Source organism: Vipera ursinii (genome assembly GCF_947247035.1).
Source record: "Vipera ursinii genome assembly, chromosome: 3".
Lineage (NCBI taxonomy): Eukaryota > Metazoa > Chordata > Lepidosauria > Squamata > Viperidae > Vipera > Vipera ursinii.
This window is the reverse complement of record NC_139516.1, coordinates 211,530,775-211,544,868: the sequence shown is the minus strand read 5'-3', so window position 1 is coordinate 211,544,868 and position 14,094 is coordinate 211,530,775. Positions and strand designations below refer to the sequence as shown.

At 50.9% G+C, this 14,094-nt stretch overlaps 1 protein-coding gene and 1 long non-coding RNA gene across 2 annotated transcripts in view; both read left to right on the top strand.

Moving 5' to 3' along the window:
* Positions 1 to 62: 62 nt before the first annotated feature.
* On the top strand, positions 63 to 4,524 carry LOC310638622. Its single transcript, XR_014492140.1, has 2 exons — positions 63 to 3,904; positions 4,069 to 4,524. It is a non-coding gene; the product is annotated as an uncharacterized lncRNA (long non-coding RNA).
* Positions 4,525 to 9,734: 5,210 nt separating this feature from the next.
* Positions 9,735 to 14,094, top strand: part of TONSL (tonsoku like, DNA repair protein) — a gene marked incomplete at its 5' end in the record, with an annotated part of 28,003 nt that continues 23,643 nt past the window's right edge. The window contains 3 exons of the mRNA XM_083357901.1: positions 9,735 to 9,756; positions 12,188 to 12,283; positions 13,939 to 14,081. Of these exons, the coding sequence (XP_083214027.1) occupies positions 9,735 to 9,756; positions 12,188 to 12,283; positions 13,939 to 14,081 (261 nt within the window). The remainder of the gene's footprint in view (positions 9,757 to 12,187; positions 12,284 to 13,938; positions 14,082 to 14,094) is intronic.

Here is a 14,094-nt window from a genome sequence, read left to right as displayed (position 1 = left end):
AGCATAGAGGGGGTGGGTGGGTGGGGGGTTCTCCAGTTAGATAGCTTCAGGGACCCCTGGGAAGGAGGGGAGGGGTGTTGCCAGCCAGTCTCTTACTTAGAGTGCGCGCCACATGGCCAAAATGCCAGGCTTTGCCGAGAGGTGCTTCGCGGTGAGAACGAGCAGCAGAGCGCCCCAAATGTCCATGAATGTATCAGTCCAGGGGGTTCTCCCCGCTGGCCTCCCCCTCGCCCCCTCCCCAGCTTTTTCACTGTGGCTGAGCTGGTGACTGTTTTCACATCAAGTCAGGTTCCTGGGAGGCCAACGAGAGAGAGAGAGAGAGAGAGAGAGCTACCTCCTCAACCGTTGGTCCCTTCTGGCAGGAAGCAGCACCCTTCAAGTGGCTTGAATTGCACTTCCCCAAAGTACCCAGAGACCCCGACAACTGTCCTCTTTCATTAGCCCCCCCCAACCCCTCCCCAGGCTAAGAAGTGGCATCGGACTAACCCAAATCAGCGCAGTACTTCTCGGAATGCAGGGTGATTAATTTCGTCCGGGTTTTTTTTTTTTTTTGGGGAGCTTTCCCAGTATTTTGGAACATCCGTGTGGAAATGAGTTAACAGGCTCTTCTAGTAATTATGCAATTTTACAGTGTGATTTTATGTACGTTTAAAAAAATATATATAAATATAAATATATATATATATATAGCAAGTTTATGGATGAGGATCGTGGGAGACATTCACCAAATTTCAGTGAGAACTTACAGGGATAATTGCTTTTTGCTCTTAAAAGCCTATTTTAAAATGGGAAACGTGTTGGTGGATGACCGTCCAGTATGTATCATGAGAAATACGTCGATTGTGCTGTCAATCTTCTTTCTTTTCCTTCCAAACCCTAGCCTGGCATCCCCGCCTGACTTTCTTGCTTTTGTTTCTTAAAGGAAGCTTGTGACCGCAGTTAACCCTTTATATGAACTAATGGGATCAGGTATGTTTTACAGACCCGTGAAACGTGTGTGGCGGGGCCATTCTTCCTGCAGCTGGTCAAGAATTAACAACATCATTTTTGTTATCGCCGTTCCTGTTCCTCCTTTCTCTTCCTACCTCTTGGCCCTAACCCAATTTTAGACAAGTCGACAATAGCCTTCCAGTCCTGGGCAACTCAACAGCCGTGTAGCTGGCCAGGCCCGCTGCTAGCTAGCTCTTCTTTATTTTTTATTTTTATTTTTCATTTTTATTTTTTTGCAAAAGCTGGCAGGCCGTCCTGCACAACTTGGGAATGCAGCTTGGCTAGTCAAAAAAGCTGCCCCAGTGGGGCTCATTTCCTTTGGTTTTGTTGGCGACCAGTGCGAATCCAGCGGTCATATAATAGAACACGGGGGTGTTTTACAACTCGTGGACTTCAACTCCCAGAATTCCTCGAGCTAGGCTGGCTCGAGGATTCTGGGAATTGAAGCCCACAGGTTGTAAAGGGTCAATAGTTGTCCACCCCCGTGGTCGAAAGTGGGTGAGGTCTTTGTACAGAATAGCCCTGGGATGTTCCGGCTGCTGAGGTGTTGGTGGTTCTACCCAGAGGTTGGCTTGAGGGTGGATTCTGACATTTGAAAATCGGTTGAGTAGCCCAGCTAGAATTGCCAGAGGGAGAATGGTCATGCCCAGGCACTGCTGTTTCATTTCCAGTTGGTGGAAGATTCACAGGCAGGAATTCCTGAAGCCCGCCGAGCTAGGCGCATCAGCTCAGTCTTGCTCCGAGGTGTGGTGGTGACATTAAACCAGGAATTACCTCTTGATCTCGGCAAAGTAAGCTGCAAGTGCTTTCTATATGACTCTTTCCCCCCCCAACTGGCACGTCGAGGGTCCCCTAGCCCAGGGGTCCTCCACCGTGGGAACTTTCAAGACTTGTGGACTTCAACTCCCAGAATTCCAGCCGGGAATTCTGGGAGTTGAAGTCCACAAGTCTTGAAAGTTGCCGCGGTGGAGGACTCCTGCCCTAGCTGCTTGGCTCTTGTGACTGGCACCTCTTGACTGCCAGCAGGATTGCTCTAGGAAGAGTAGCACATTTTAAGTTATTCCGATTGCGTGCCCGTGCCTCAGTGGCAGCTGGGGGAAGCCTGCCAGTACATATTTGGAGCAAGATAGCCATTGTGGGGTAATGCCTGTGCGGTAGCACGCCTGGTTGTGAAGGGCAAGCAGCTGCAGGCCCGGAGAAGGCGCTCTGTCCGAGGAGCAGAGCCTCCATTGTTTCCAGACTTTTATTTCATTAGCCCCCAGTATTAGCGTGTCTCTCTCTCACCTTTAAGTCTTTGATCCCAGGTAGAGGCTAGGAAGAGCTGTCCTCTCCCAGCTGGCGCGTGCAAAAGCCTCTCCCACCGCAGGCCTTGACACAAAGGGGTGTGTAAAAAGAAAGTTCCAGAGCCCGCTTTCCATTCACGCGCGCTCGGGGTGAACCTGACCTCAGGAAAAATGCAGGGCGATCTGCACTTGTTTGGCAGCCACTCCGGGGGATGCGACAAGCCTCGGGAGAGGAGAAAGGGAATTCCTTTCCGAGACAAAGCTGGCAGTGCTTTCTCCGGGATCAAAGACTTCTGGAAAATTTTCCTGTCTGGGAGCTAAAGTTAGATTCCACCCAAACACACACACACACACACACACAGCACGCCGATGGGCATCCCGGCAAGGAGGCATCGCCCTGCCCACACATCCCTCCTTCGCGCTGGGAAAGTACAGGGCGGAGTAGGAAGGAACTGCCCCTAGGAAATGCTAGAGAGAGAGTGGGGGGGGGGCGCAGCTGTCTCCAAGGCCAGCCCCCCCCCTTGAGAAAGGACGTAATCAAGAGTTGGACTTAAGGGACAGACTTTCCAGAGGAAAAGGGAGGGGGCATCCGAGGTGGGACTTATTTAGAGCAGGACTCTGCAACTATGGCCACTCGATGAGCTGGGGACTTTTAACTCCCAGAATTCCTGAGCCAGCTTGGCTGCCTCAGGAATTCTGGGAGTTGAAGTCCCCAGGTCATCCAATGGCCGTAATTGCTCGCCCCTGGTATAGGGCATGTGAGAAGAAGGTGCATTGAGGCTTCTGGAGTAAGCAATGTTTCAGCTTGCATCGCAGGGAAAGCCACCCTGCAGTGGTCTCTTTTTTTTTCCTTTTGCTTTTCTGTCTTTCTGAAGACATCCTAGGAGTCCGAAAGTGTTTGAGCAGCCGATCCCTTTAGCGGTCTAGACACACACACTGTAGATGGTATCGGCGCTGCTTGGAAACAGCTACGTCTGTACTCAGGTTAGCCAGGTATAGGTTTTATCCTGGCCCCGTGCAACCTGACATTCTCCAGAGTTTTGTCCCAGCCTTGTGGGAAATGCAGTCCGGTGTGTTTGGCAAGTGCCAGGTTGAAGCAAACCAATAGTAGAGGTTTGGGCTTCTAGCTGCTTGGAGGGAACTTAAGTGACCCTAGGTATGTGCATCTCACAACACACCTTGGACATTGGCCTCTGCCGTCTTCCCATCCTGCGAGCAAGGCTGCCGTATTTCCCTTCTGGCTTTAAAAACATCCTTTTATCCCTAGCGGATTTCTCGGCTGGAGGGGGTGAGTTTTACGATAATTATTTCAGTGCAGCCGGTCCTGGTTTTTTTTTTTGTGTTTTCTTTTAAACCTAAAAGAGGATTCCCCCCCTCTAGGAACAGCTGATCCACCGAGGTCCTTTTCTGCAGTCACATCCAGGGTGTGTGGATGTCAGGGTGTGTGTGTGTGTGGGGGGGGGGAGGAAATGGATCGCCCTTGTCCTTTGCAGCTCCTCTTTCTCCAGATCAGTGCTAGCGAAACTCCTCTGCCTGACTCCCTAACTGGTCCCGAAGACCTAAAGCAGGGCGGCTTCAAACTCGGCCCTTTGATGACTTGTGGACTTGGACGCCCAGAATTCCTCAGCCAGGCATGCTGGCTGAGGGATTCTGGGAGTTGAAGTCCACAAGTCATCAAAGGGTCGAGTTTGAAGCCTCCTGACCTGAAGGATCTTTGCTGGGATCTAGAGCAAGGGTGTCCCACCTTGGCAACGTGGAGACTTGTGGAATTCAACTCCCAGAATTCCCCAGCCAGCGTATGCTGGCTGGGGAATTCTGGGAGTTGAAGTCCACAGCTCTCAGGGACACCCGTGATTAGACAGGGAAAGAACAAGCCACTTTGAAGACAGAAGAGATCCATCGGAGGAACCAGAGATCAGATCCGTATCGGATTCTGTGCCGCAAAGCCTTGTGGCAAGTGGGCACCGGGGGCATCTCTGTCCAGCTAAGGGTCATCACTGCCAGCCTCTTTTGCTTTTTTTAACCCTTCATTTTCATCCCGCTCATCCTCTGGGACTCCTTCCAACTTCTGCTTGGTAGCTGAGCCTTACCTGTCTAGTTCCGGCTAGACGTCGAAAAGATTGTAGCCTGCTTCTCCCCACCGGGTGCGCGGTGCCCGGCGGGACACACACACACACACACACACACACACACACACACACACACACCCTCCTTACAGTATTCACTGTGGGTAATTTATTTAACTAGTGAATGTAGCGTTTTGAACTAATTTAAGAAGAAAACTAACGGCTTCTTGGCAAGGGTGTCTGTCCTTCGTACTCGGCTCAGATTTCATGATTTGTGTTCCTGGTTTTGGGGCGTGTGGGGGGGGGCCCTCTTTGGTGTTCGGAAGCCAGGTAGGGGCGAGGTGGGGAGACGGAGTGGGGTGGGGTGGGGCTCACTCTCCAGGTATTTTTCTATCGCAGGGCTAGCCGCCGTGCCCACCAGCTGCCCACCTCCTGGACACTTAAGGAGAGAGGGGGGTTAGAATAGCAAGGGGGGGGAGCAACAGCTTTCTCCCCCCCCCTCCTGGGAGCCTCTCCATCGCTTCTCCTGCTTCCTTCCTTCCTTCCGTCCCCCATGTGTCCTTCTCCCCCCCCCTACTTGTGAGCACTAAACCTATAAACTTAAACGGCTTTTAAAAATGAGGAATGGTTTTAATGTCGTTGGGAATGAGTTCTTCTGTTCTTTTGTGGTCTGCGTTTCAAGTTTCTGTATGTAATGTAGTTAAAAAAAAATTGCCAAACCACACTGTCTCCTTGTGTGCGTATGTGTGTGTGTGTGTATGTGTGAGTGTGAAGAAGCTGGTCAAAGTGAAGGGCCTTTCAAGGTGGGCTGTAGCGAAGTCGGGCTGCCCAGAGGGCTGTTGGAGAATGCAGAGCCATCTTTTCCAGAGAGAAGCCACCCTCCCCTTTTATAATACCACAAAAAAAATTGGTGGTCTTTGGGGCATGGCAAAGTCTAAACCAGGGCAGTCTAACTGGGGAAGCTTTTTAAGACCTGTGGACTTCAACTCCCAGGATTCCCCAGCCAGCCATTCGTGGTAATAAACCGAAGGCCACCTCTGTGGCTGGGGTTATTCTGGGAGTTGAAGTCCACAGGTCTTCAAAGTCACTTAGGTTGAACATCCCTGGTCTGAAGCAAACCCAGAGTAAATCTCTGCCCCCGTGGCCTGGGACAACAATTCCCCACGTTTCCCTGACCCACATTCATAGTCCTTAATTCTCTCCCCCCCCCACCCCCCAGCCAAAGACACGCTTAAGACTTTCAGCAGCATTTTGTCCCAGTAGGATTGATATTTCTACCACCCTACCTGGGGCTTTCTGGGAATGGAAGGATCCACCTGGAAAGTGACACCCTTGGGAGAGCCTGGGATACGAGGCCCACCTGTCAAATCACCTCTTCCCCCTAGCCCGCCTTTGGAGATAACTTTTATTGTCCTTTGTTTACCGTGGGCACGACGACGCACATCAGAAAATGAAATTTAGTTCCCTGCTCTGAAAGCGAACCCATACATGACCCGCACCTAAGACATACTATATACAACATACGTATAGGCCTATACCCCTACATATACCTAACATATGAATGTTAAACACTGTCCATCTTGAATATATAATGGAAAAAGAGCCCGCCAAGAAGGCTTCGGCCCTGCTGTTTTGACCTGGTTGACCTTCCCTTCAGAGCCACGGAGGATGATCTGCAGCTTTTCCTTCTAAAAGGGGATTATTTGAGGGTGGGGGAATGCAGTAACCCCTAATTTGATTCAGGCTGCTGCTGTTGCTGGCCCCAAGGAAATGGGGGGGGCACTCCTTAGTGGCCCGGCAAGTCCGGGCCACCGAGGAGACCAGGAGAAGCCCTGGCCATTTGCTTGAATTTGCTCCTTGCCAGGAGGTTTGTGGGCATTTAAATGGGCCTGGAGGGAATCAGACAAGAAGAGAGATCTCTCTACAGGGCGTCCTCAGCTTACAACAGTCCTTTGAGTGACCTTTCAAAGTTACATGGGCACTGGAAAAGAGGGACTTGTGGCCTTTTTTCACGGTTCTGAGGTTTGCAGCCTCCCCACCATCACGTGATGCTTGGCAATCGACTCACATTTGTGATGGTCGCCGTGCCTGGGGGTGTGTGTCCTGGGATCCCCTTTTGCGACCTTCTGACGAGCAAAGATTCACTTAACAACCGGGTTACGAACTTTATCAACTGCATTGATTCACTTAACAACCGTGGCGAGAAAAGTCGTCAAACGGGGCAAAACTCAGCTAACAAAATGTCTGGCTTAGCCACAGAGGTTTTGGGCTCAGCTGTGGTCACAATTCGAGGACTGTACGTACTTTGGGATTTTTTTTCGCCCCAATCCAGTTTTCTTCTATTCAAAAGATCGAAATACAACATCCGAAACAAGAAGAGATGAAAGAAAGCTAAACGAACGGGAATTTTTTTAAAAAAACTCCAGACTTTATCTGCCCCCGCCCCCGGGATGTCTGGTCCAGGCTGTCCCCCAAAGTGCTTTTTCAAGAGGCAACCGGAGTTTCTGAATTTTCCTTTGGAGAGGTTTCGCTTCTCAGCCCAGAAGCTTCTTCAGTTCTTCTGCAGTGTTTTGTGGAAATCTGTTCATACTTCCACACCGTTTGAAGGGGGTTCATCCCAAAGGGTGTAGCTAAATGTCTATGGAGATTCTCCATCCTCCAGGTCCAGCGTGTCCCAAAGGTGCTTTTTTCCAAGAGGCAGATGGACTTTCTTCGTTTTTCCTTGAAGGCTTTTTGCTTCTCATCCAAGAAGCTTCTTCAGCTCTTCCTCCCCCCCCCCCCTAGTTGAACACTGACAAATCTATTGCAACAATTAATAGCTCCCCCCCTCCTTGCAAAGCAGGTCCAAAATTTATAAGCATCTATTTTCTGTTGTGGGATTCTGAATCTGCTTTAGAGATGCAGCTCATAAGTACAAACGTCCCTAACCCCTGTGTGGACCAATCTCTCTGAAGAAAGCCTGTGGTCTCCCTCTTCTCTCCCCCCCCTTGCCCCACCCACCCACCCACCCTGGGACCCTCAAATGCCTACCTTCCCAATGAGGATGCTGGGAGGGAGCCAGATCACCCATGGCTTGTGAAGAACGGTGAAAAACATTCCCTTTTATCACCCCCCCCCCTTTGAGTTCCTCCTGTAGCCATTTCAAACCTAGATTCATTCACACAACAGCAGATGTTAAAGGATTCAGCAGACGATGGGCGAACGGCCCCGTGGAGACTGCAGGGTTGGAAAACATTCCAAACAAGAACAGTTGCAGCCAAATGGGCCATTGGATACTCTGCAATGGCTGAAAAATATATATAAATCATGCAAACTGGGACATTGTCCTGTGGGAAAAAGCACATCTTGGCTGCCGTGAGATACGCTTGTATGCTGGTATGTTCGGCTCTTTTTTTTTTTTTTTAATTGCAAGTCTGCATTTTTCTGTTGCTGAAATAAAGGGGCCCAGGGCGATGGGAAGAGAACGGGCGAGTGGCAACCTTATGACCCTGTTTGGACTTCAACTCCCAGAATTCCTTGAGCCAGCAGCAAATTTTGGGAGTCCACAGGTTGTAAAGTTGCCAATAGTAGCCCCCCTGTGGCCTAGATTAGAACAGGGGTCTCCAACTTTGGCCACTATAAGACTTGTGGACTTCCAGCCAGGAATTCTGGGAGTTGAAGTCCACAAGTCTTAAAGTGGCCAAGGTTGGAGAACCCTGGCCTAGGGGGGAAAAATTCCATTTGTAGAATTTCTATTCATGGAATACAAAATAAATGTCTTAAATATTTCTCGGTTCAAACCTCTCCCTGCGCCCCGATGACGACGCTTGCGTTATGGCAAAACTTCAGCTGCAAAATATACTGGAAGGCTTTTAAGAAGAGACGGGACAGCCATTTGTCTTGAAATGGCCCTAGGGCAGGGGTCTTCAAACTTGGCCCTTTTATGACTTGTGGACTTCAACTCCCAGAATTCCTCAGCCAGCAAAGCTGGCTGAGGAATTCTGGGAGTTGAAGTCCACAAGTCATAAAAGGGCCAAGTTTGAAGACCCCTGCCCTAGGGTCTCCTGTTTGAGCAGGGGGTTGGACTAGAAGACCTCCAAGGGTCCCATCCAGCTCTGATGATGTTCCATGTTCTAAATCCCATAAAGAGGAACTGAGCTTCTCTGGTCGGTCCCTGTAACGAGGATTTAATTGGGGTCGGACTACAGGTAGTCCTCAAATTACAACAGTTCATTTAGTGACCAAAGTTACTGAAAAAAGGGACTTACAACCGTTTTTCACACTCAACGACCGTTGCAGCGTTCCCGTGGTCACGTGATCAAAATTAAGACACTTGGCAGCCGACTCAGATTTACGACGGTCGTAGCGTTCCTGTGGTCACGTGATCCCCTTTTTTGCGACCGTCTGACCAGCAAAGTCATGGGGGAAGCCAGATTCACTCAACAACCATGACTAATTTAACAACTCAAAACACTCCTTTTCCACCTGGCTGACCTAGGCTGACAGGGATTTTAATTATATTTACAATTCTAACTCTATTCTTTCATTTATCTTAATTTATTTCAAATTTTATTTTTAATTTACTGTACAGAGACCTTTAAGTTTTGTTGTTGTTAGCCGCCCTGAGTCCCGAGGTAGGGCGGGATATAAATCCCATTAATAAATAAATAAAAATAAATAAAGTGCATTCATTCACTTAACAACAGTGGCGAGAAAGGCGGTGAAACTTGCAACCAAACTCATTTAGCAACAGAAATTCTGGGCTTGGTTGTAAATCGAGGGCTTGCCTGTACCTGAGACTTTCCAGCACTTTTCCGCTCTGGGGGGGTCTGCCCAGTTCTCTGCAGGGCTGGGAGCCCAGGCAACTTGACCCCCCCTGCAGAACCAGGGCCCCCCCACCCCAATTCCTCTGCAGGTGGGGACACAGCTGGGAGGGGGGTTATAAGAAGCGCCCCCCCTCCCCAGATGTCGAACGGGGCTTGCAGGACCCTCCGCTGGAATGGAACCCCCCCCCCCGTGCTGTCCAGCCCATCCTTCGGCGGGGGGGGGGGGCTGAAGCAGGTTCACCCATCAGCCTTCTCGGAATGTGTGTCAATCTGGCCGCGTTCAGATGGGTGGACTTCAACTCCCAGCATTCCCTAGCTAAGAAAGCTGCCTGGGGAATGCTGGGAGTTGAAGTCCACGCCGCTGCGGCCGACTCCACCCGACGCCCGGATCCCGCTCCCTCGCTCTCTCTCCGGCGGCCCCCCCCACCTCCGGGAAAGGGGCGTGGCCCCGGCGTGGAGGAAGGCGGAGTCCGCTCTCGATAGGGCGGCCTCCAGCCAATGGCGAGGGGGCGCCGTCTTCCGTGCGGCCAATCAGGAGGCGGCGGGGACGAGCGGGAACTCGGCGCGCGGGCGGCTGCAGGGCGGACGCGATGGGGGACCGGGAGCTGCGGCGTGAGTGGTGGGAGTGCGGGGTGGGGGTGGGGGTTAAGACTACAAATCCTATCCTCCACGGCTAACCCCCCCCGCCCGATCCCTCGCTTCTCGTGCCCTGGCCGCGAGGACCCATCCTCCGCGGCCAGCGCGGAGGATGGGAGCTGGAGTCCGGGGGCGGCTGGAGGATTACCGGGCGGGGAGAGCCGGGGACGGAGCATTGCAAAACAGCGCCCTCTTTTGGCCCGCTTCGAGGAGCCCCAGCTTCTGCCGGGGGGAGGGATTCCAAAGGGGGCGTCTCCCGAGGTCCTCTAGTCGGGCCCTTACAGTTGGTTTCCTTCCTTCCCTGCCCCCTTTCCGGGATGCTGGGATCGCCTTCGAGGGGGGAAAAAGAGCTGTTGCAGGGATCAAAGGGACGAGTGGGGAAGGGGCTGGACTGTGTTTTGGGGGGGGGGTAATCCTCGGACACAGCTCAGGTCTTGGGGCAGGCCCCCCTCCCAGTCTTTCCTGCCAACCTCCCAGGGGGTTGGGTGGCCAGATAGGTCTGACCCGTGCTTGGATCTAAGCGTGTCCCAGATCAGAACATATGACATATAGAGTACATGGATCACAGTACATAGAACAGCGTTTCCCAACCTTAGGAACTTGAAGATGCGTGGACTTCAACTCCCAGAATTCCCCAGCCAGCTATGCTGGCTGGGGAATTCTGGGAGTTGAAGTCCACGCATCTTCAAGTTCCTAAGGTTGGGAAACACTGACATAGAACATCCTCAGAGTTGGGAGGGACCTTGGAGGTCTTCTAGTCCAACCCTTTGCTCAAGCGAGAGACCCCATAGACCAGGGGTGTCAAACGCATCATGTGACGTGTCGCGACTTTTTCCCCATTGCCGAAGGTGAGGTGGGTGCGGTTTCGGCATGACGCATCCGCCCCACAGGCCGACAGTTTGACACCCCTGCTATAGATAGACCATTGGTAGTCTTTCCACTTACGGCCACAATTGAGCCCAAAATTTATGTTGCTAAGCGAGACACTTGTTAAGTCAGCTTTGCCCCAGTTGTTAAGTGGATCTGGCTTCCCCGTTGACTTTGCTGGTCAGGAAGTCACAAAATGGGGATCCCAGGAGCCTGGGACGCTGCAACCGTTATAAATGTAAGTGGCCAAGCCTCTGGATTCTGATCACGTGACTGTGGGAGTGCTGCAATGTCGTAAGTGTGAAAAATGGTCATAAGTCACTTTTTTAAAGTGACGTTGTAACTCCGAACGGTCACTAAACAAAGACTTATTAAGTCGACCACTTCCTGTATTACAAGCCTGACTTTAACCTGGAAGAGAAAAGGTCCACTTTCACTTATCTCACTGGGCCTGAAAATGACCGACTTTAGTGTGTGGACAGGGGCCGTGCTACAGCCACGAATCAGTGAGCATTTTTGAAAAGTACTGCAGTGAGGTTATCTTAGATTCAGGAGCCCTCAGTGCAAATTAATGATGGTTAAGAGAAGAGCCGTACTAGATCAGGCCAATAAAGGGATGCTCCTAGGTATTTTATTTATTTATTTAATTGCTATCCCGTCTACATTATTTTTACGAATAACTCAAAAGGCAACAAATATTTAATACACTTTCTCCATGGGCTTTCACGATAATGCTGGCTTTAGAACTCACAGTGATCCTGGTGACTGGTCCAAAGTCACCTAGCTTTCATTCCTAAGGCGGGACTAGAACTCACAGTCTCCTGGTGACTGGCCCAGAGTCACCCAGCTGGCTTTCCTCCCTAAGGCGGGACTAGAATTCACCTTCTCCTGGTGATTGGCCCAAAATCACCCAACAGGCTTTCATGACTAAGGCGGGACTAGAACTCACCGTCTCCTGGTCACCCAGTCAGCTTTTGTGCTTAAGGCCGGATTTGAACTCAGGGTCTCCTGCTTTCTTGCCTGGACCAAACCGGCTCTCAGCCAAGTGGAGGATCCATCGTTTGAATGAACCTTTATTGTCAAAGTACAACCATGTATACACTGAGATAGGCTGAGACTCCCTTCGTGCCCCCCCCCCACTACCACAACTCACAGTGACACAAACTCTCCATCTTATTACACCATCTGAGCTAATTGCACAATGCACCAGCCTCGCAAAGTCAATCATGCATAAAGTTTATAAAACTATTTCCCGTTCAAAAGCCTGACAGCCCATGGATAAAAGCTGTTCTTCAGCCTGTTGGTGCGGCTGGCTATACTCCTGTATCTTCAATGGTAGGAGAGTAAAGAGATACCATCCAGGGTGCGAGTCGTCCCTGAGGATTTTCCTCACTCTTCCAAGGCAGCGGGCCCTGGCGAGGTCATCCAGTGGTGTCAGGCGACAGCCCACAATGTCTTGTGCTGTGCTCACCACCCTCCGTAACGCTTTCCTTTTAAACCCTGTGCTGAGATTCTTGCCACTTCCCTTCGCCTCCTCCAGAGATCCAGAAGAGCAAGGAGAAAGCGCGGCGGAGGGGGGACCAGAAGGAGGAAGCCACTCTCTGCAACCGGCTGGGAGAAGTTTTGGCCCGTCACGGTGAGCGTCACGAGGGTTGAGACCGTCGCTCAGGGGGCTTCAGGGGCGACCCACAGCGGTCACTTCAGACAGCACGGCTGGCACAGGAGGAAACACGGGGACAGAGAACTCAGTGACTCTATGAGGTTGAGGGTACAAAGGAGACACGTACCTGGTAGTCCTCGGCTTACGACCACAGCTGAGCCCAAAATTTATGTTGCTAAGTGAAACATTTGTTCAGCAAGTTTTGCCCTGTTATACACCCTTTCTCCCACGGTTGTTAAGGGAATCGTTTGAGTTGTTAAGTTAGTAACGCGGTCTGCCTTCCCCCTTTGCTGGTCAGAAGGTCGCAAAAGGGGATCCCGGCGACTGTCATAAGTACGAGTCAGTGGCCGAGCATCCGAATTTTGATCGCGTGACCCTGGGGATGCTGCAACGGTCGTAAGTGTGAAAAACTGTCACAAGTGGTCTTTTCCCCCTTTTTTCTGCTCCCAGTTCAGTGCATGAGCCCCCCATGTTTGCCCCACCGGGAGTCCCTTTTTATGGCATTTCTGGCCACAGTTGTTAAGTGAAACACCGCCGTTGTTAAGTTCGTAACATGGTTGTTAAGCAAATCTGGCTTCTCTCATTGACTTTGCTGGTCAGAAAGTCACAAAAGAGGATCACGTGACCACCACCACCACCCCCAGGACATAGTGACCGTCACAAATGTGAACCAGCTGCCATGCGGCTGAATTTGGATCCCATGACCGTGGGGAGGCTTGAAAGGTCGTAACTGAAAAATGAGTCCCTTTTTTTTCTGTGCCGTGACTTTGAGCGGTCACTAAAATCTTGAACGCCCTCAGGATTCAGGCGAGGCTCTGCAGGAGAGTGAAATGAAGGCCTGGCCATTCGTCCCCTCCATCGCTCTTCATAACAGAATAACAGTTGGAAGGGACCTTGGAGGTCATCTAGTCCAGCCCCCTGCTCAGGCAGGAGACCCTCTTACCATTCCAGACAAATGTTTGTCCAATCTCTTTTTGAAAACCTCCAGGGATGGAGCACCCACGATTTATTTATTATTTATTATTTTATTTTATTACATTTATATACCGCCCTATTCCCGTAGGACTCAGGGCAGTTTACAGGGAAGGTTAAAAACATAACATACAAAAATTAAAATCAGATTAAAACAATTAATTAAATCAAGTCCCCGAAATTTAATTTATTTAAATTTAATTTAATTTAATTTAATTTAATTTAATTTCTGGTGGCAAGCTGTTCCACTGGTTAACTGTTCTCCACTATCAGGAACTTTCTCCTTAGTTCCGGGCTGCATCTCTCTTTGATCAGTTTCCAACCATTGTTTCTCTTGCCTTCCGGTGCTTTAGAGAATGAGTTGACCCCTTTCTCTTTTATGGCAGCCCCTCAAGTATTTGAACACTGCCATCATCCCCTGCCCCCTCGTCCTTTGCCTCTGAACTTTTAGAGAATACAGAATGACAAGAGTTGTAAGAGACCCCGGCGGTCTTCTAGTCCAACCCCAGGGCGAAGACCCTACAACTGTTTCAGACAGACGGCTGTTCGGTCTCCTCTTGAAAACCTCCCGGGATGGAGCCCCCACAGCACCCTGGGACATTTCCCACAGTTCCTTCCTCCGCCATCTGACGGTCGCCACTGCCCCTTCCACCCTGCAGGACGCTTTCGGGAAGCTCTGGACGAGCACAGGCTGGAACTGCAGCTCCTGGAGAGCAGCAAAGACCTCATCGGCTGCGCGGTCGCCCACCGGAAAATCGGGGAGTGCTTGGCTGAGCTGGAGAACTATGAAGCTGCCCTCAAGGTAGGAAGGCCGG